Below are 21,025 nucleotides of genomic sequence, written 5' to 3' on the forward strand. Positions count from 1 at the left end.
GGCACCTGGGTGGCTCAGTGGGTTGAGCATTCAACTCTTGGTTTCAACTCAGGTCATGATCTTGTGGTTTCATGGGTTCAAGTCCCACATCGGGCTCTGTGCTGGCAGTGCAGAGCCTGCTTGGGATCCTCTCTCTCTTTCTGCCCCTTCCTGATTCGCACTCTCTCTCTCAAAAATAAATTAATTAAAAAAATAATAAAGCATGGTAGTCCAAATTGAGATGTGCTGCAAATGTAAAATATCCAATTTTAAAGATGTAGTTTTAAAAAAAGGTAAAATATTTCATTAATAATTTAAAATGTTTATGTATTAAAATGACATTTTAGATACATACATCAGGTTAAATAAAATTCATTATCAAAATTGATTTCACTTCCTTTTACCTTTTTTAATGTGACTAGGACAATTTAAAATCCCATATGCAGCTGGCATTGTGTACCTACGGGTTGGTGCTAATCTAGACCACCTACAGCTTCCCAATTCAGAGGCACACGAAGCTAAGTTAAGGGACGATTTTGGAGAGATGAATAAATGTGAATGATTGAAGAACCTCCCATAGATGCCAAAGACAGATGAAGTAAGAAACTGTGCGCTGAAAGAACTGAAATGACTTCATCTGGAAGAAACAGCACGCAGACAGTACAGGACACGGGCAGCCCGTCACCCATTCTCATCTCTTTGTCAACCTCTGTGTATAAGCAGGGAAGTGTGTTTTGGAGAGTAAGGTGCTTGCCACTCAGCTGTACCTCCCAGGACAGACCAAAGACTAAGGAAGTTTTATGTGTCAAATAAACAAAACACAATTCACACTTTAGGACACTGAAGCACAATGAAATTGAACAGTTTATATGGACCTTCAAACTAAATGCTGATTATAAAGCCACTATGCTTATTGAATAGACCTTTACCCCCATCTACTGCTGAGTACTGCCAGTAACTAAAATGTTATCACTCACACAAACATTTATAATCCTAATTCTTCCTTCATGCACCTGCTAACCCCAGCAGTCCAGGGCCATTTCCCTGCTTTCTGCAAAGGACCAGACATCCCTGCAGGACTCACCACTACAGACCCTGTGTCTGGCACTACTCTTCTGGACCACGAGACGTGGGGCTCAAGTGTAACCATGCTGCAATACAGGCAAAAGGAAGCATGCTCAAATGGAACTGTATGTTCTCTTACTTCTGGAAGGGCTTTGAATTAAGTGACGGTGAACACCCGAATGTTTCTAAGAGGTAACCATGAACCCTTGACTAGTCCTAGTTTCCTTTCCTCCCCTGCTTCCCTGCTCCACAATTCATTTCTCTACTTTCCATTATTTAGCTGACCTGCATATCTCCATTAAGAATTCTGTAAACTTCTTTGGAATCAATAAAATTTTGGTAGACTTTAAGTTGCTCCTCTGTAAGACGGCAAAATAGGACCTATAGGGGAGAAAAAAAAGAGAATTTTTTTTAAAAAACTATGAAAATAATTAAAATATCAACAAAATTTTCCAATTAAAAAAGCACAACACATACAATTTTAACAATGTACTTCTTATTTTAAAAAGCCAAAATTGTGCCACATCTCAAGCTGAACAAAAACATAGTCACCCCTTTACATCAGCCCCTCCATTTCTGTCATCCATCCACCTCCAGATTCCTACCCACTCTCCCAACAGTCCCTGAAGACTGGCTTCCTCTCCACAACAAAGTTCAGGGACAGGTGCACAGAGCCTCCTGCATCCTAGCCTCCAAGAGTTCAGACCATGTCACCACCTGCGCCCCGCTCCCACCTTCACTTCTGTAGACCTGAACAGGGACCCTACCCTCACCTGACTTGTTCCCTTTCCTGGAGATGGAAGCACAGGTCCATAAGTTTACCAGACTCGCCCACTCTCCCAACCCAACTGTGCCTGTTACTCCATGCCAGAACATTCCTTGATTTTCTGCCTCTCAATCCTCCTTTTTCCACGTCCACTGCCGCCACCTCATGGCTTGACACTATTCCTTAGTCATTAAAACAAGACATTCTCCTTCAGCTACCCCTTTGCCACCCACTATGTCTGCCTTGTAAACTTTCAAATGAAGACTGACTCAACCACCTGCCTTCTCTAATCCTTTCTGGTAAACTACTGAGCACTGCTGAAGAACACTACCCATCGGGGCAGTGTCCTGCCACTCCTGCTCCTGGTCTCCAGGGGAAGTCTCTATGCACTCCCCACTCAGCACCTTCTATAAACCTAGAACAACTGTGACAACACTCCTCATTCTCCCCAAGCCTCCCACCTACCCACCTTTGTTACCCACCTTTGTCTCAACCTCTACTTAAAAGCAATCAAACGGACAAAACATCAAAAATAGAAACTGAAGCTATCAGTCATGATTCCCTGACTTTCACTTCCTAAAATTGATCTACTTTATCCACCTCACCTGGTTTTCCTTTATCCTCAGAACAGCTTCCTATTTGCAATCGGGGCAACCCTTTGACCTTCACACTGGATCTGAAAACCCTCTCCTCTTCCTTAGGACAGTGCTCCACCACCTTACACTTTCCAAAATCTGAGGGGGAAAACTGCCTGAATGGATTATGTACAATCACCATCCCCACATCCTCTCCTGGACCCAGCACAAGCCTGGAGCACATCCACCAGGAAACTGCCGTGGATGAGGTCACTAATAACTTCCTGGCAGCCGGCCACACAGGGACCCTAGACCTCATGATCCATTTCCCCTACCCTACCTCCTGCCTTTCTACGTAGGCCTCCTATCCTCCTGGCTAGTCCCTCCTGATACCCTCTCCACAACACTGCAGCTTTTCTCTTCTCGTTCCGTGCATGGGCCTCAGGCAAACTCATCCCTGCCTGTAACTTTCACCCCTTCCCTGCTCAGAGGTCACAACTACATCCCAGCCTAGAACTCTCCTCAGAACCCAAGACTCATTTATAATTGCCTTTTAAGCAGGCAGATATTTCGTGGGTGCTTCAAACGACCCGAATTAAACTCGTCAGCTGTCTCCTCCATGTTCTGTCCTTTGAAGCCTCTGGCAGCAGATCCATCCCATCAACTACACAGGAAACCCCTCCTTGGTTCAGACTCATCTTTCCCCTCAGACTCTATAAGGACCGGCTAACTCATCCCTGTGCCTCCATTTTCCTTCTCCTCCAATGCGTTCATATGCTGCCTGAGTAATCTTTCTAAAATATGAACCTGAGTATATGTAATTCCTGATTTCTTAAACTCATATTTCAGTCCTTTGAATACAAAGGCAACAGGGAAAAGCATTTCCTGTTAATTACAAAGTTAACTGAACAAATTATTCACCAGATGCTTCATGTACGCAAATCACTGTTTTAGGTGTTACGTGGCATTTTAAGATGGGTGAGACAAAGTCCCAACCTCAAGGAATTCTAGTCAAGAGCCTCGTGGGATCTTAAAACTCCTGTGTGTAGGTTTGCTGGAGTGTGGGATGGGTGGATGCAGTGAGGTGGAAAACCTCCAGGAAGAGGGAACGTCCAAGCACATGGAAAGACAAGTGGCTCATGTTTGGAAAACAAGAAGTGATTTGCTTTGGCTACTACATGGAATATAAAAAAGACACATTCTGGGACTCCACAGCAAAAATAAATTGGTGCAAATAAGCTAAATCAGGTATTCTTGATGGGAAGAGGGACATTGAAGATAACTGGCAGGAAGATGAGCCTTGGAAAAACTAATCCAGCAACACTATGCAATACTGAGGAGAGTGCCAATCAATGGTGGAAAACGAGACAGACACTGGCTGCATTAATTTTAGGAGGATGTAGAGCAAAGAAGTGAAAGCATGAGAAAGGACAAATAAAACAGCACAGCAACTGGTGGATTCGGAATTAGACAAAGAACAGAGCACTGTGGCCTGAGACACTGGTGGGAAAGAGAGACCTGCAAGGGGAATGCTAAGATCAAGGGCTGAGTTTGGAAATAAGTCTGGGGGAAGGGAAGAGGCAGGGATAGAAAAGCCTTGGTGACAGATCTCCAAGATCTTTTATATTTTCAACACTGAGAAATCTACAATGTACTTACTTTCAAAAGAAGGTGTAGTCATTGGTGGAGATAACAGACCACCAGGATGGCCTTTAAAAGGATGCCCCTTTTACAACCTAAGTCAGATGACATCATTCCTTGGCTCAGTATCTCCCTGTGAACCACCTCCTCCCTCACAGTAAAATCCAGTCTTAAGCGTGACCAGCAGGCCCTGTTGATCTGGCCAGCCATCTGACTTCTCCCTCTGACCACTGTCATCCTTCTTCCTGCCCTCAGGCCACAATGCCTTCCTTGAAGGTACCAACGCCCTTCCACTTCCATCTACCTAAAATGCTCTTCTTCCAAAAACTCCATGATTCACTCCTTCACCTTCTTTAGGCCTCTGTTAAATGTCCGTTTACCAGAGAGGAGACTGCTAGCCATCCCTTACAAGAAGCCCCCTTCCCCAAATCCTCGCCCTTACTCACCCCATCCCCCTTACCCTGCTCATTTTTTCCTCCACACTACTGCTGCCTGCCATGTGACATATTTACCTATGACTATCTCCCCTCCTCAAGAATGAACGTGAGTTCCATGAGAGTGAGCGTTTGCTCTGTTCATTGCTATCTCCCAGGAATGTGACTGGCACCTACTATGATTTGTGGCAAGAATGAGTTGGGGCTTGAGGAAAATAGAGAAGTTTACAAGTGCAGCTGCAGGAATATGTGTGTTAATAAGCAAAAGAGCAAAGCCTGTGGACAGAGGAAGAGTCCTGCCGAGGGCAGATGACACAGCAGGCTCACCTGTCACATACAGATGTATACAAACGTAAAGCAGCAGCCCGGCAGCACCAGCGACCACACCTGTTAGCCTCGCCAACTTTGTGCATGAAAAGTAAACAGAGAGGTACACCCACGCTTCAGAAATGTTTTGGTAACTCCTCGATTTACAGACCTGTTCATTTTTATCTGGCAAAGAAAGGCTCATTTTGACATCTGACTTCATTCTCCGCAGTAGGTATGGATTTATGGTATCTCGTAAGACACATGCACATTTATAAGCAGTTTTAACCTTTAATAAGAGAAAAAGGTTAACAATTACTTATGTTTAAGAAATACATTTGTTCTTACCTCTCAACTGATTCCCATGTTTAAAACAAAATTTTTTAATGACCTCTGGTTGTACAAAAGTGGCTGGAAATGGCTGGAAAACGGTTTGGAAAAATTAGGATAAGCTCCATACATTCCATTAGGTGGCAGATTTCATAAGATCTCATCAGTAAAAAAAACTGACTAATCAAATTTACAAAAAAGAACTGGTAATTCTGTGCCCTATTTCTCCTCCATACTTTGCTTTAATTATTATTATATAGTTAGACCTTAAAGTAGAGATTGGTTTGGTTCTCGACTACCCTCTAGGGAAAAAACAGCTTTCAAATGAATCTCTGTTTATAATCTTGCATTCTCCAAAAGCAACAAAGAAACTGCTGCCCTGCAAGACTGAAGATCAAAAGCTAACTCTGGGGGAAAGCTGCAGCAATGGGAGCAACCAGATAATAAGCTGAGATTACTGCCCACTGGGGACTTAGGAGAGTAAGTTCAAGAAAAGCCCTATGATCCCAGAAATAAAAGGTCACTCTAGCCTAAGACAGAGCATATGGTTCTGTAATGGAGCATAGCCACATGAGATGGGTATTAACTGTATGTAGAAAAACAAAGACCCACAGCTCGGGAAACACTCCCTCTGCAATTCACTTAAAGGCAAACAACGAATTCAATAAATTATTGATACCTGGAAAAATCTAAATAGGCTTAACAACCTAGTAGGGAGGACTATTTAATGAAACAAGAAAAATTCCAAACAAAGTTTAAATTTAACAGAGTTAGCTGCAAAATGAAGGGCAATAAAAAGAGTATGACTGTGTAATACATACAGAAAAACTCATGTTAAAAAGTAACATGTAAAAAACATTTTAAAAGACCCTAAGAACACCTTACTCAAGTCTGTAGACATGTTACGTGCATGTATGTGTGCGTATCTTGTGTGTATGGGCATATATAAATATAAAAACAGGATTTACTTGGAATAGTAGACAATAAACAAACAAGTTCAATAAACAACTTTTAATTACAGGTAACCTCATAAATGTATCATTCAGACACTGATAAAAATTACCCTGAAGATGATGATCAGGAACATATTATTGTTTGTAATACAGAGATGATAAATTTCAAAATTTAACATGACATTATAGTCCCACCAAGGAAGCAAGTGCACGGTTTAAATTCTTCCTAAAAATATATACATTATGTTAAGGAAACTGTCCCCACATCCCCACCTCTACCCACATTTCTGATCTCCAGAAGCATGGGTGAGTAGATGATGATTCAGGAAAACCAGGGCTGGGCTGGTGGATCGCCTGGCTACTCATTCCCACTCTTTCTTCTGTCTGTCCACCCCTCTGGAGAGTTCTCCTTCCCCCACCCCTCCCTGCTCCTGGCCTACTGTGGTGAACTCACAGGGGTCAGACCTCAGAGTGGCTGGGGATGGGTCTGTTTTTCATACCCAACTCTCTTCAAAGAAAGATCTAAAGCTCTGGAATGGGGTGGAGATGGGAGAGCAAGGAACACCAAGAAACCCAATTTTAGCCTGGATGTCAAGCCATGTTCTCAGTGCAACTTTCCTAGGCTATCCTGTGCTTCATGCAATAAAGCTGATTCTATATTTACTCCCCCTCTGCCTCTCTGTCTCTCTGTGAATAAACATACATGGTGGGGATCCAACTGTATTTCTCTTAACTATCCCTCCCAGCTCTCTAGTACCATGGAAAATGGAGACCTAGCTGAGCACGCCCGTGCTTCCTTCCTACTCCTGTCAAGGTGGAGTGATCATCACTCCCCAGTTCTGCCTGTTCCAGAGCTGAGTGACCTTAGGCCAGTCACCAAACCACCAAGTCTCAATAACCTTGAGCAAGAAATGAGGAGGTTCTTTTCAGTTCTAAAATCCCTGCACAAGCTTATTAACATGCAAATCCAAGAAGCAGTCCATATTCTTGGCAGTTAATGTTCTTCTCCCTCACCTTCCTCAGCCTAGCATAATCCTCTCTCTCCCAGGGAGCCTTTCTTGACTCCCACAAGCTCTGATATTGCATTATCTCCCCTGATCACAGTCCTCATTACCCTGTACTACGATCATCTGTTTATCACGTTCCCACTGTGCACCCACCACTGGAGTGGATACTATTCAAGGTAAGGTTCTGGTTGCCAGCCACTTCTCATCATTTTAGCCCCAGCCTGACACAATAAATTATCTGCTGACAGACTATCTTCTTGGGATTCAGTAATTGATGGCAACCATGGACGTATAAAAGCAAATGTAAAAACAACACCTCTGCTCCCAAGGACCTCATAACCAAAAAAGAGAAAAAAAGAGAAGTACACAAACTTCTGAAACAAGGCCTTCAAAGAAGAAACAAGACCATGTTTACAGGTCTCAAAGTCTCTCCCCATAAGTGATTTATTAATTCCGAAGGAAGTGGTTAACTTCAAAGAGTTTAGAGATCTGGTAAATACCACCTTACCCAAGTAATCAGACCACCACCACCAACTACAACCACCACCAATGAAGGGACAGACCAACAGCATGAGCCTCCAGATGTGAAGAACTGAGAAACGCAAGTCACAGAGAATGTGAGACAAACCCAAAGTGAGGCACTTTCTACAAAACAACAGGCCTATAGTCTTTAAAATTATCAAAGTCATGAAAGGCACAACAAAAACAGAGGAACTGTTGCAGATTAAAGGAGGACTAAGCAGGGAAAGTACTGGAACAACTGGCAACATGTGAATGACTACACCTCAGAATTATACCAGTGTTGAATTTCCTTCTGATTTTGATGTTTTTACTGTGGCTATGTTCTTAGGAAATACACCCTGAAGGATCTGGAGGAAAAGGGCATAATGTCTGCAACTTGCTCTCAGATGATTCACACAAATCAGTATAAATTTGCATGCACATGTACAGAGATGGGGAAGAGAGAGAGAAGGAAAGACCTAACAAAGGTGGCAAAATGTCAGCAAATGCTAACAAGTGGTGAATCTAGTGAAGAGTATAACAGTTCTTTTTACAATTCTTGCAACTTTCTGTTAAGTTTGAAATTATGTCAAAGTAAAAATTTGTTAAGAGAATGGTATAAATGATGGACAACAAGAACTCAGTGGAGGAAGAAGGCTCTTATAAAAGTTAGTTATAAGTCATTCCATCTCAAAATGTAAAAGGTATTAAAATGGTTTTAACAATCCTCTAATTTTAAAGGGCTAAAATTCTTTCTCTAAATATTTTAAAACACGTAAATGTCTCTTTTGGTGGATGGCTTTATTTCTGGGTCAGTCATGACCTGGCAGGTACAAGTCCCACAGGAGGTCTGTGCAGAGACCCTGCTCCTCACCGAGGCCGAAGTCTGCCTCCAAGTGCCACAAACTGCCCTCAGGTCAGCCTCCTGACATTCCTCTCGGAGCAACTCCCTTTTCCCAGTCACCCAGACCTAAAACCTCAGGGTCTGCTGCAGCAAGCTCACCATGTCCGCTCCATTTCCTTTATCTTGTCGGCCCCCACATCTTGTTTCTTCTGCCTACAAAGATGCCACTTAGAGCTTTTGCTCTTCACCTTCCTCCTAAGAACCACTGCCCAAGTCCAGACCCAGGTCCTCATCACCCTCACTCCTAACGATTCCTGAGGGTCCCTCAAAGCCAGCCTCCCTCCCACAACCATCTGCAGCCTGGGTGACTCTCTGAGAGCAACCTCCTTTCAGCCTCCTACTTGGACACCTTCTGTGGCTCTTTGCTGCCTGAGCACCTCTGCCTGCATCCCTTTCAAGGCCCCCATTTCTGGCATCCACACCTTCCCTGTGATATATCTTACAAGCATCTCCAGTGCAATCAGGCATGTCTCTTCACTGCCTGTGGCCATATAACGTGGCTGCATTCATATTGCTGCCCTAATCTAGAATGCCCTCGCTCTTCTTAGAGGGAGGCAAACCATACGAAACTCTTAAATACAGAGAACAAACTGAGGGTTGATTGGCAGCGGGGGGAGCAGGGGAGAGGGGAAAATGGGTGATGGGCACTGACGAGGGCACTTATTGGGATGAGCACTGGTTGTTGTATGTAAGTGATAAACACAGGAATCTACCCCCAAAACCAAGAGCACACTGTATACACTCTATGTTAGCCAACTTGACAATAAGTTATATTAAATAAATAAATAAATAAATAAATAGAATGCCCTTAAATAAATAAATAAATAAATAAATAGAATGCCCTCACTTTTCTTAGCCTGTTTTCCCAGAATCAGGTTAAGGGTCACTTGAGTGTTGCATTAAGTCCTCTCTGAACAACTCAATCCTCCCTGGCTTCCCCTTTTCTAAGCTTTTACACTACCTTGTAAATATACTAAATTATATACTGTCCACAACTGATTCATCCTTGTTTCATAATTCTGACTGCTCCTGAAAACTTTACATGAGTTTTTAAAACTCATCTGGAAAAATATATGCTATCAAGCACAAATGATTTTGTGATTTTTGGCAGATACTGGTTTATAAGCTTGGCCATTTCCCTTATATTATGAATGACTTGGCTACAAAGTATAGTACTTAGTAGGCACATTTAAATATTAAAATGCCTGAAGTGTTACCTGCCCAATACATTACCTGTACTGGGGATGCATTTGAATATCCCCCCATGGTGATAGGAACCGAGAACTGCTCCATGAACACAGGCAACGTGCCTAACTTTCCTGGGAAGATGAAGTCAAAGAGCGACCACAGCTCCCGGAGGTTATTTTGCATCGGTGAGCCAGACAAGATGATGCGATGAGGGGTGCGGAACTATTTCGGGAAAGAAAACACTTTTTTATTAAATTCACTTTCCAAGGGATGACTACCATCCCAACCCCAAAATACTCCCATGCAATCCTGTTAAATTTTAACACTTTTACATATCATTTTAGTCATCTCCAAAACATGGACACTTTATGCAATTTTAATTCTTCAATTACATGTAAATAAATAGGGAAGAATTTTTCTTATTGTTCAAGCTGAATACTACAGATCAGAGTCAGGTTTGGTTACATCTTAACAAATGACCCCTACAAGAGACATTTAGTAATGTGAACAATTAGAATTTTTAAAAACATGATAATGGGCAAGAATAAAGAATTTTCTGCATTAAAGCAAAATGTGTATTTCAAATCCCTTATGCAAAGCCCCTAAGTGTGTTACTCTCAATTAAACACTATTTTTCACCTGGAAATCCCCCAGTTATAAAAGGTCATACCTGTTTGCAAGCAAGGGTGACAGCAGCATTTGGATTTCGAATTTTGTGCCCCTCATCCAATATCACATAGTGCCAGTCATGCCTGCTAATGTCATCTTGCATCAGCCGAATGTAGGAGTAAGAAGTGATCAAAATGCCATGACAATGAGCAATATCTCGAATTAGTTTCTCCTAAAATATAAAATGGAAAAGCCAGTTTTAAATAAGCTCATTTAAATAAGCTAAATGAGTGTTACTCTTTGAGTGGCAACCTTTCAATCATGATATAATCTAATGCACTTTTAAAATATGTATACAAACATAATATACACAATTATGCATTATTAGCACTGGAAGTTTACTTTATGTTTCATTAATCTGTAAGTGGTAAACACAGACTGCCATATCTACTATTAAGCGGGGGAGCCTCAAAAGAAGACTAGAAAAAGTTATAATATGTAAACACTTACCCAATTTTTATTTTTCTAAAATATCCTTCCATGTCAATCCTTGTTAAATTTAAATCAACAAGGAGGATGGGAAGTGATTATTTTAAAACCAGAAAAAGAAAATGAGAGAAAAACCAAGGAGACAAGACAAATCCAGGAGCTCTACCAGTATAAAACATGAAATCCGAGAGAAGAGAGTAGAAAAGGACATAAAAGCAATGATTTTTTTTTTTTTTTTAAGGTAGCAAAGGGACAATCTTTCCATAATTGTAGGGGGAAGGCTTTGACCCTGGAATTCTGCATTGATCCAGACTAGCAGTCATGCCTGAGAGAAACAATAAATTCACCTTCAGACAGGCAAAAACAGAAAACAAACTAGAGACAGATTAGGTAGGGTATGTTATATATCCAGCCAGCGAGAGGTGACTGCACCAAAGAACATGGTACCTTTCCAAGGGCAGAAGAAACACACAGCACTCTGCAGAGTGGCGACAGCAGAGCCTAGAACACACAGCACTCTGCAGAACGGCGACAGCAGAGCTCCCTGAACCGAAATGCTCATCACACACAGAGCACTTGCAGCAACTCTATGAAAAAGGACAGAGGTCCTATTACTAAACCCCTGTTTTACAGATGAGGAAACCAGTAACAGACCAGGTCACACAGCTGGTAAGTGAAGGAGTCATGATTTGAAAGTATAAAGGCAGCCAACTCCAAAGCTAGTATTAACTAAATATTAGGCAATGCTGCCTCATACTTAACTGTAAAAGAAAAAAAAATTTAAGGGAAAATTACATGTAATATATATATACCAGTTCTCAATATAAATAACAGGTATCCTCTGCTTCAAACTAGCCACTTCACTTTTAGGAAAGACCTATATTAGTATCTGTTTTTGCCAACCAAAAGAAATCCAAAGAGGATTTCGCTTTTATGAAAACAGGTGAAAAGCAAAATTAGTGTTCAGTGTTTGTTTAGCAGGGAGCCATTCTAGAAGCATTATGCACCCCAGCAACTAGAGTGGCACCACCAGGCTCCTTCTCCAGGAACTACACTCAGCATCTTGGCAGTAAGCTGCCGTGCTCGGAAGCGGGTCCATATGCGTTTGGTGACTTGTTTCGTGCATGTTAGCAAGATGTGTCGTAAAGTATCAGAAAAGCCTTAGAGAGGTTATTTTTGCGGTCTGGGGATGCTCAAGAGTTTTTCCATATAAATTAATGGCAAGGGCTTCTTCACTTCATGCCACTTCAGTGTATGAAAGGTTTTATGGGAACGCTCTACTTTTGGGTAGTGGGGAAACCTATATTAAAACAGTAGGTGAATATGAAAGCATTGTTTTAAATGCTAATGAAACTGTTCAGAATAAATCTAAAACACAAAAAGGGATATATTTTTAAGCGTCACTGTAATTCCTGTTTGGTTTAACAAAACCTAGAGTGTGTACCGGAGAAAATAAAAGTGTACTAAAAATGCCACCCTAAGGACAGAAAGGGGCACAGGTGACACACACTGTGTGGTTCTTAATTGTGAAAGAAAAATAGGTTGGATTTACATTTGTAAAAAACAAGCCCACCTACTGATCCACAGTTGCTACTTCAACTGTGTACAAATACAAGAAAAGAAACAGACTGCAGAATTATCAAGGGGGAAAAGTAAGAGAATATAGGGGAAAAAAGTCAGGAAAATAGAACACAAAAAATACAATAGCTGGTTTCAGACTAAATGTACTAGGGGTCTCCACAATGATAGCAGGTCACTAGCAGCGAGACTTTCCAATGGGTGGGTACACACTGCCAAACCCTTAGACCCAAACTAGACTGGCACTGAAAGTTGGAAATATGGGAATTACCCAAGAAATGCAAACAGAAACAGGGCAGATCTAGAAATACAAATATCAGACAAAAGGAACTGACCAGACAAAAAGAGAGGCATTTGATATTTTAAAGGAGACAACACACCAAGGAAGAGGAGCCAGGCATGGCCAGGCACCTGTCTACCAAAAAGCCCTACAACAACCCACGAGCACAAGCACTCAGAGCTGCACTGACGAAACAGTACATCCACAGACTGCAGGGCAACCGACCACAGCCTCCCAGAGTTTTTGACAGGTCAGAAGAGAGAAAGTAAGATTAAAGAAAACAAAAGGTCAAAAATTAAGATACAAATGTTCTGATGTGCACTCTCCATGAGCTCCTTGTAATAGCTATCGGCAGAGCTTTCGACCACACAGAGAATACTCGTTCTTTACATGCCACTGAGGCAGAAATCAAACTAAGCGGTCAATGCAATCTGCTAAAAAAGGAAAATGAGAGAACACGATAAAAACAACAATTAGTGGACATTAAAAAAAAACAAAAAACAAAAAACAAAAAACCCTGGTAGAACTAAAAAAGTAAAAATCGAAACAGCTCACTGAAAAGACCAGACAAACCTCTGTAAACTCAGCCCAGAAAGCAGACTCAGATGCACAGCATGAGAAATGTCAAAGGAACACAACCCAGATGTAGACAATACACAAATATGTATTCTCACCAACACCACTGGTGAGCTAATGCCAAAACCCTGAACACTTTGACAGAAGATGACTATTAAAAAAATAAAGTACCAAAATGGACCCAAGAAAAATGAGACAAACCGATCAGACCAATTACTGAAAAACCTGAAAAAGATGGTATGCTCTTCTCACCAAAAGTCAACCAGACCCAAAGGGTTTCATGAGTAAAGTAAGAATCCATCCTGTTGTTTAAACTGTTCCAAAAAGCAGGAAAAGACAGGACACATTTCAATTCATTACTGTAAGACTAGTAAAACCTTGTTTTCAAAACTAATAGACACAACACACACATGTGTGCACTCCCTACTAGAGATCCATTACTTTATAAACAAAATCTAGTAGTATATTAACCTAATAAGGCTCATTGCAGGAATACAAGAGCGAAATATTAGGAAACCTGATGTAATAATTCATGTAATCACAATCATACCAATTTTGTAAAACTCAACATCTTCAAAAATGACTTTAATATTACGTTAATAAACTAGGATTGGAATATTTTTCAATTCAATAGAGTATAAAAGGGTACAATAGGAGCCAAAGAATTTTGAAAGAGAAATATAAAGTGGGAGAAATGACCTCCTCATGTCATAACACACTCAAAACTTCCAAGTTAATAAAACTGCCTTAGAGGATAATTAGGATATCTGGTATGTTAAAGGTTCAACGGGGAGATCTGTATTATCATTATCATTATTATCATTACTATTATTATTATTATGACTACTACTCTGCCATCCCCCTATTCCCAATTTTCAATGCCTGCACAGTACTACACTGAAGACCACACCTGATTAACCATTTCCCAACTTTGTACCTTATGATGAATGTACAGTAAAAACCTCAGGGCTCACAGCTTTACAAACACACATATAGGTTCTCCTGGGACTCACCTCCCTCCATTTTGCCCTTGCGACACTGCTATTCCAATGCCACTGGCCCCACCACAGCTACCAGTAGCGCCCATGAAGAAAAGCAGGCTGTCCAAAGAAGCACTACTCTACCTCAAACACCTCATCCCGTCAGTCCTGCGATTTTTTGAAGCCAGAGTAGATGTTAATAATTCCTCTGCATCTAAATTTTCCCCTGAGACTGTGGACAGGCAGCTACCACAACTCTACCCCCATTTTCCCCTCCAGGAGAGCAGTGGCTGCTCAAAGTCATGAAGCAGGTAGGACCCAAGAAGATAGCAAACTGAAATACAGAACGTGAGTGCTTAATTTCTCCTCTAGACCTGGAGCTCTGTGTATACATAGAAGAGGCGGGTGAAAACAAGTACAAATGTTTGGGGCTTCAAAAACAGCACAAGTCAAATTACCACTCACGTTTATAAAACATCCACTGCATTGTAGCCAAACCCTGCAAATGTAGGCCCACTTGCGCATGACCCTGAAACTCCTAACTGTTAGATTCAGGATGGTCATTCCATTAACCCCCCAGGAATACTGCTCCAAACTGGATTCTGGACATCACTTCAACAGAGTTAAACAAATGAGATGCCAAGCCCCTCAAATACACACCAGTGGAACCATGTTCAGCTTCTTTTGCAGGTATAAGGATCAAAGTTTATTTGGAAAATTCTGTAATGTTAAGCTATAGAAATACAGAATTTCTACCATATTCAGAAGATATATGACAGTGATTAAGAATCAAAAGGACACTTTTATAAAAAGAGTAAGAATCTTTTTAAAAAAATATCCCTATTGAAAATATAACCTCCACTTAACAGCCACTGGGTAAAAACACCATCTAAGATTATTTGTTTTCACCTGATTCAATCTCAGAATTCTATAACTGCCTAGACTGGAGTTTCAATAATGGTGAATTGTTGAATATTATGGACGTCTCTATCCAAACACTTAAGACAAATCATCTCGGGCGGTTTCAAATTAAAAGCTTGTAAAATATGTAACCTCTCCTAGTTTTTGCAATTAATAGGGTACATCTGCAATTAGCCTGACTTACTGAATGCAGTGCTGTTGTCATTAAAAGATGTCTGTGGAAGTGCTGCTGTTATTATGGAGGCTCAGGAGACCAATCCCTCCTAGAGGGCAAACAGTGGACTGGTAGAAAACAACAGCCATAAATCACACTGTCAGGCAGCGGGGAGAGCGGAGTGGAGCACAGGCACATGAAGGCCATTCACGATAAACACAGCACGGCAGCTTCCCGGGCAGGATTTACTGCACCTGTAATTAATTAAAATTTCCTTCAAGCTAAATCTTTAATAAACAAGGATTTGTGCTGACAATGAAGAAAAAAGGGCTCCAGCAACATAATTTTACAATATACTTCACAGAACAAGCATAGCATCTATCATTTCTTGTATCAGGTGTATACACTGTCTCCAAAGTTAATAGGAATTACATCACTTTGTGTTATAATTTGTGTACTTGGAATGGGTCTGAAATATTTAGGATGTTTGAGGGACCATGTGGTCCTTTTCTACTTTTATCTGTTATATCTCTACTTGACTCCCTTCCAGCTCGTTAAAAAGCCAAGTCTTTTGACTCCTAACATTCCAGAAAACAGGCCTTTTTAAAAACACGTGATGGCAGTTTCATCAAACAGCCACGTTTTCCTGTGGTTTGTTCTTTAATCGTACCTTGCATTTTGCAAAAAGAATTTCAACATGCTATTTCATTGTTTCCATTTGGGGCCAAACGTACCTGGATGTGAGAAAAAAAGGTCTAGAAGTGAATGCCCACGAACGTGTTTGATAAAGCAAGTGTGAACCTTCTATCTAGAATGTATTTATACTCAATCAGTCAGAAACATCAGAGCATCTTTTCTTGACTACTGAGAAGAAGGAGTCTACAACATTCTTTGTTTCTAACAGTAAGAATTGTAACTGAGTTACATGCCAAGGACAACACTAAGCTTTTGTGTACATCTGTTACCCCAATAACTCTTCACAAAATTACCAAAAAATACTCATTTTTCAGGACATCAAACTAGGCTCAGAGAAGTTAAATGACTTGCCCAAGGTCACAAAGCTATCAAACGGCAAATCCAAGATTGGAACCCTAGTCTGGTAATGACAAAATTTATGCTTTGGAGCCTTTAAGTTATTGTTGCATTTCCCACTCTTCTGCCTCTAAGTGCCACAAATTTGTCACAGTGAGATTAAACTCTTTGAATTATCGAAAATATTCCACATAATTACTATATCCTGCATAGCAGGAAAAGGTAGGAGAGACAAAGTGACAACTGTTTCAGAATATAAGCATGAAATTTCTCATTATGTATCTTCCAACAAATTGAAAAAAGGGTCCTTAATAATTAAACTTCATAACAGTGCTAAAGACGCCACCACCCACTGTGAATTATGTGAGAAGTATCACAAAACTGCCTTCTTTTATTATCTTTTCATATATTTTCTTTCCCCAAGAAAATGGTTAGCTTTTCAAGGTCAGTTAAAAACATCACATCCATTTTTTAGAGCCCTAACAGCATCAAATACGTACAATATCATGTTTATAGTTATTCAACAAATGTATGCTAATTGACTCATATCAAGTTTCTCTATGTTAGAAAAAAGGGATCATGAAACATAATGAGAAATGGAAAATCTTAGATTCCTATTAGATGAGATTTCAATTGACCATTAAAGATGATTCAGAAGACTGAAAATGTCTTTATCTGATTTGATTGTTTGGCTGAAATATTAGCCACATATATTTTTGCATGGCTCCTGGGTTTGCACTTGATAATTCTAAATTATGCTGTCAATCAAATACAATATTAACAAAGACAATATAGGGTCACATGGTGAGAGAGGTGGGAAGCTACAAGGCAATGTAAGGAAGAAGAATGATAGATGCGTTCCATTCAGAAATGGTTTGATCATTTGATGTCTGTTCTCTAAATGAAATTTTTTTCTAGTTTTTAAATTTTTACGCCATATCAGCTACAACAAATCATTAGGAAAATCAAGACAATCTACTTGAATAAGTAGAACAATTCTTGAGTTATTACTTTTAAGTTTTCTAAAGAGAATTTCTCTTCTGTATTTTCTCTATCACTGAATGTCCCTATGCCAGAGCACCATTATCACATTTAGATAGGACAGCTACTGGACACAGAAAGCCCCACCATGGAGAAAAAGAATCTCAGCTGATAAGGACAGAAAGTAAGTTAGGCATTACATGCTGGGTTAGACGCCAGACTAGCAATGACAGAATATTTGAAATACAATTAAAAAACATAAACTGTACTGCAATGTAACACATTATCTGTAAGCCAACAGGAATGCATGGGGTGGTGACAAAGATCTTCACACATAAATATAAAAGGAAGGGGCAAAGGTATCAAATGTCACTTTGGTGTTTGAATCCAACAGCTGGAGTTCTGATCTCAGGAAGTGTTAGTAACAAGGTCTGTGCAAAGGATTTAAAGTATTTTCAATGTGTCCTCATCACAAATAACAAACTGATACTAACAATAATGAGTAATAAACTGATTGTGTTTCTAAGTCAAGACTAGTCTGTAAGATGCAAAAAAAGATTTTATCTTTTGCATAACAACTTACATCTTTAGAGATCTGGAATACTTCATAATGGAAAAGAAATGGTAGAGTTAATTAAGGGTCAGAGGAAAAACACAAGTCTACAGCTTTTCCTCAAAAGTTAAATAAGAAACTTCAGGTTAAGGTCCTTGGTAAATGGTAAAGCACTGAAAAAATTATGAACATTCATATGTATGCAGGTGTCTGTGTGTGCAAAACGACCTCAGAAGATGAAACCACTGTAAACAAAAGTGAAATATCTATTCTTTAAAGTTCTGCCCTCCAAACAAGGAAGCAAGTCGCACCAACAGAGACCTTACACTTACATGAAGACAGTTCTTCAGTTTAAAATAAAAGAGGAAATGCAGGTAAGCCACGATATACGGTGAAAGTGAATAAATGCCCTTCAGTATCCCAAAAGAAAAGAAAAGGTTAAAGAGGAACATATGAAAAGTGTACCTCTTAAAGAGAAGCATCAACTAATGAATCCTGCTGCAAGAGTTTGCAACATAAAACATTAAGAAACATCAATAGACAAACAAGTGAAAAAAGGCATCAAAAATGTTTTACAGGGTTGACGAAAAGATAGTTACAATTTAGTTTGACTAGAAAAAAAAAATCTAAACTGTTATTTTCATGCTGTTAAAAATCACTGGATTTTTTTTTTTTTGTTTTGATCACAGCATTAACCCTACTTCATTAATTATTTTAATTCAGTTTGTTACCATCACTTAAAATTCAGGGCAAAGTCGACTGATTTTAACAGCAGCTACTATAAGCAAGATTCCATCTCATCAACCTTGAGCTACCAAATTATAAACAGTCCTTACTTACTTTTATCAAAAGTTCCACTTACTCACGATCATGAACAAAATGGGACTCTGGGAGGAAAGGGGTACTGGGTGAACCCACGGAAAGTGGAGTTTAGTGGCTCACATGCATCCACCTCAGTGAAGCAAACACTCAGCAGCTCTTTCAGGTACGCTGCTCTTGTGGGGGGAACACAAGAGCTCACTCAAGAGCCCCAAAGACTTGGGAAAGAAAGAACTCATAACAAACTGCCACTTCCCGTCAATAGTGTAACCTGCAAACCCACAGCAAAGAAGGGTAATTATTCATTTAGGCAGAGTCTGGATGGTCAGAGATGAGAATTTAGAAGTATAATACAACCTCTCTATGCTACCCATTGGAGCACAGGTAAACTTCCTTTTTAATGTGACTAAAACTACAAATAAGTGAAGAAATTCAACTTTCAAAATACAGTGGTTATGCTTACATGATGACCAAGAATTCAGAGACCAAAAAAGCAATTTAACTAAAAAGCAACAATACAAATTAGGAAATTCGCAAAAAGGAAGATTGTTCTTTCGTCACTAAGAGTATATTTAAAAGCACGTTAAATGCATTTACCAATGAGGTGTTCTATTACACTTTCCTTAAACTGTGTAAGGCCACTAATGCCCCAAATCCAGCTGGCTGACTGTTATGTAAGCCCCGATGTATGGTCCCACTCATGCTAGTAGGCTTGTGGTGTGCCCTGTGACCAGTTGTATTTTGCTGGACAACAAACATGTCTCAACACCACTATGAACTGTTAGAATGATAAAGCCTACATTCCTAATTGTTTTGAAAATACAGAGATCTAAATTAAATCAGTGACAATAAGATTAATGCAGAAAAGAAATAGGAACATACATGTGAGAAATATAGGCATCAGAGGGAAAACAAATATGTAAAATGGAAGACTTTAAAACCAAGCAAACTATAATTTACTGAAGTATTATAGTGTTACCTTTTTGTGAGTGTAGGAGCCAGTTTCATGCAGAATTGCCACTCTGAACGGAGGCCACCACGTGTGAAATTCCTTCACCCACTGATGCATCACTGTCGTTGGACAGACAATTATAGTCGGACCCAACCCCTTGAACCTGCACCCAAAACATCCAAGAAGAAAACACAACCATGAATGACAGCATATGGGTGATTAAGCGCTAAAAAACAAAAAAGGAAACAAATAGAAGGCTAACAGTTTAAAAAAGAAGAGCCTAGCTATGGAAATTTATTTTTTCTTTAAAGAAAAAGCTATTGAGGTTAAAATCCAGTAAGTGAAATCTAGAGTAAAGTAAATGGAAACTGAACAAAAATTACATAACAAAAATACTTTCCTTTCCTCTTCTCCAGATTAGGGAAAATATTAAAGGTTTCTTCAAACCAAAGAGAATCTTCTGTTTGAAGCTTTACAGCCTATGAAGAGTTTTCACTCACACAATTTCAATCAACTGCACAGCCCTAGAAAGTAAGCAGGACAGGAATGCTGCAGTGTTCCGGGGCTCTGGAGGCCGGCACGCCTGAGGCAACATGGTTACCAGCAGACGCGGCAAGGCCTAGAGCCAGTCTTTACCCACCACAGCCTGCCTTCACTGCGTGGTGCTGCTCACTCCTCTGGAGGGCACCACAGTGACCGCTTCCACTGGAAAGCCCATGCCACGAGCACAGCTGTACTGTTCTCACAGAGAGCAACAGAGCACTACGTGGCAAGAGGCTTAATGACAGTCACCCACTGACCCAGCAATCCTGAAGAAACATTTATGTACCAGGATACGTACCGTAGCATATTTACATTGTGGAAAAAGTGAGTGCTACCGAAACGTCCATAAAGACAACGACTGAACAAACCATCCCATTTCTTTAATTCAGCACAAGCCAGTGGGTCTGGACTCCAGCTCTGCACACATATGTGTGCTCTTGCACACATAAAGTGCAAGATCCTGGACACATCAACTTAACCTCTTTCAACCTCAGCTTTCACATCTTAAAATGGGAATAATAATAGTACTGATCATATAGGGTTATATAAAGATTAAATCAGTTAACACCTGTAAAATGCTCACAACAGGGCCAGATAGCAAATATTACAAGCTTGTTAAATAAGATTGAATATTAGTCAGCATGGTATTGGCATAAAAACAGACACATAGACCAATGGAATAGAATAGAAACCCCAGAACTAGACCCACAAACGTATGGCCAACTCATCTTTGACAAAGCAGGAAAGAACATCCAATGGAAAAAAGACAGTCTCTTTAACAAATGGTGCTGGGAGAACTGGACAGCAACATGCAGAAGGTTGAAACTAGACCACTTTCTCACACCATTCACAAAAATAAACTCAAAATGGATAAAGGACCTGAATGTGAGACAGGAAACCATCAAAACC

General features: G+C 40.2%; 1 protein-coding gene across 1 annotated transcript in view; it reads right to left on the bottom strand.

Annotated features, from left to right (window-relative positions):
* The window catches only part of ERCC6 (ERCC excision repair 6, chromatin remodeling factor), an 83,872-nt gene that overhangs the window by 12,927 nt on the left and 49,920 nt on the right, over positions 1–21,025 (bottom strand). The window contains exons 8-12 of the mRNA XM_049645354.1: positions 19,601–19,736; positions 10,320–10,490; positions 9,695–9,871; positions 4,939–5,055; positions 1,330–1,425 (exon numbers count right to left, since the gene is read on the bottom strand). Of these exons, the coding sequence (XP_049501311.1) occupies positions 1,330–1,425; positions 4,939–5,055; positions 9,695–9,871; positions 10,320–10,490; positions 19,601–19,736 (697 nt within the window). The remainder of the gene's footprint in view (positions 1–1,329; positions 1,426–4,938; positions 5,056–9,694; positions 9,872–10,319; positions 10,491–19,600; positions 19,737–21,025) is intronic.

The sequence above is a fragment of the Panthera uncia genome, chromosome D2, assembly GCF_023721935.1.
Source record: "Panthera uncia isolate 11264 chromosome D2, Puncia_PCG_1.0, whole genome shotgun sequence".
NCBI classification, from domain to species: Eukaryota; Metazoa; Chordata; class Mammalia; order Carnivora; family Felidae; genus Panthera; species Panthera uncia.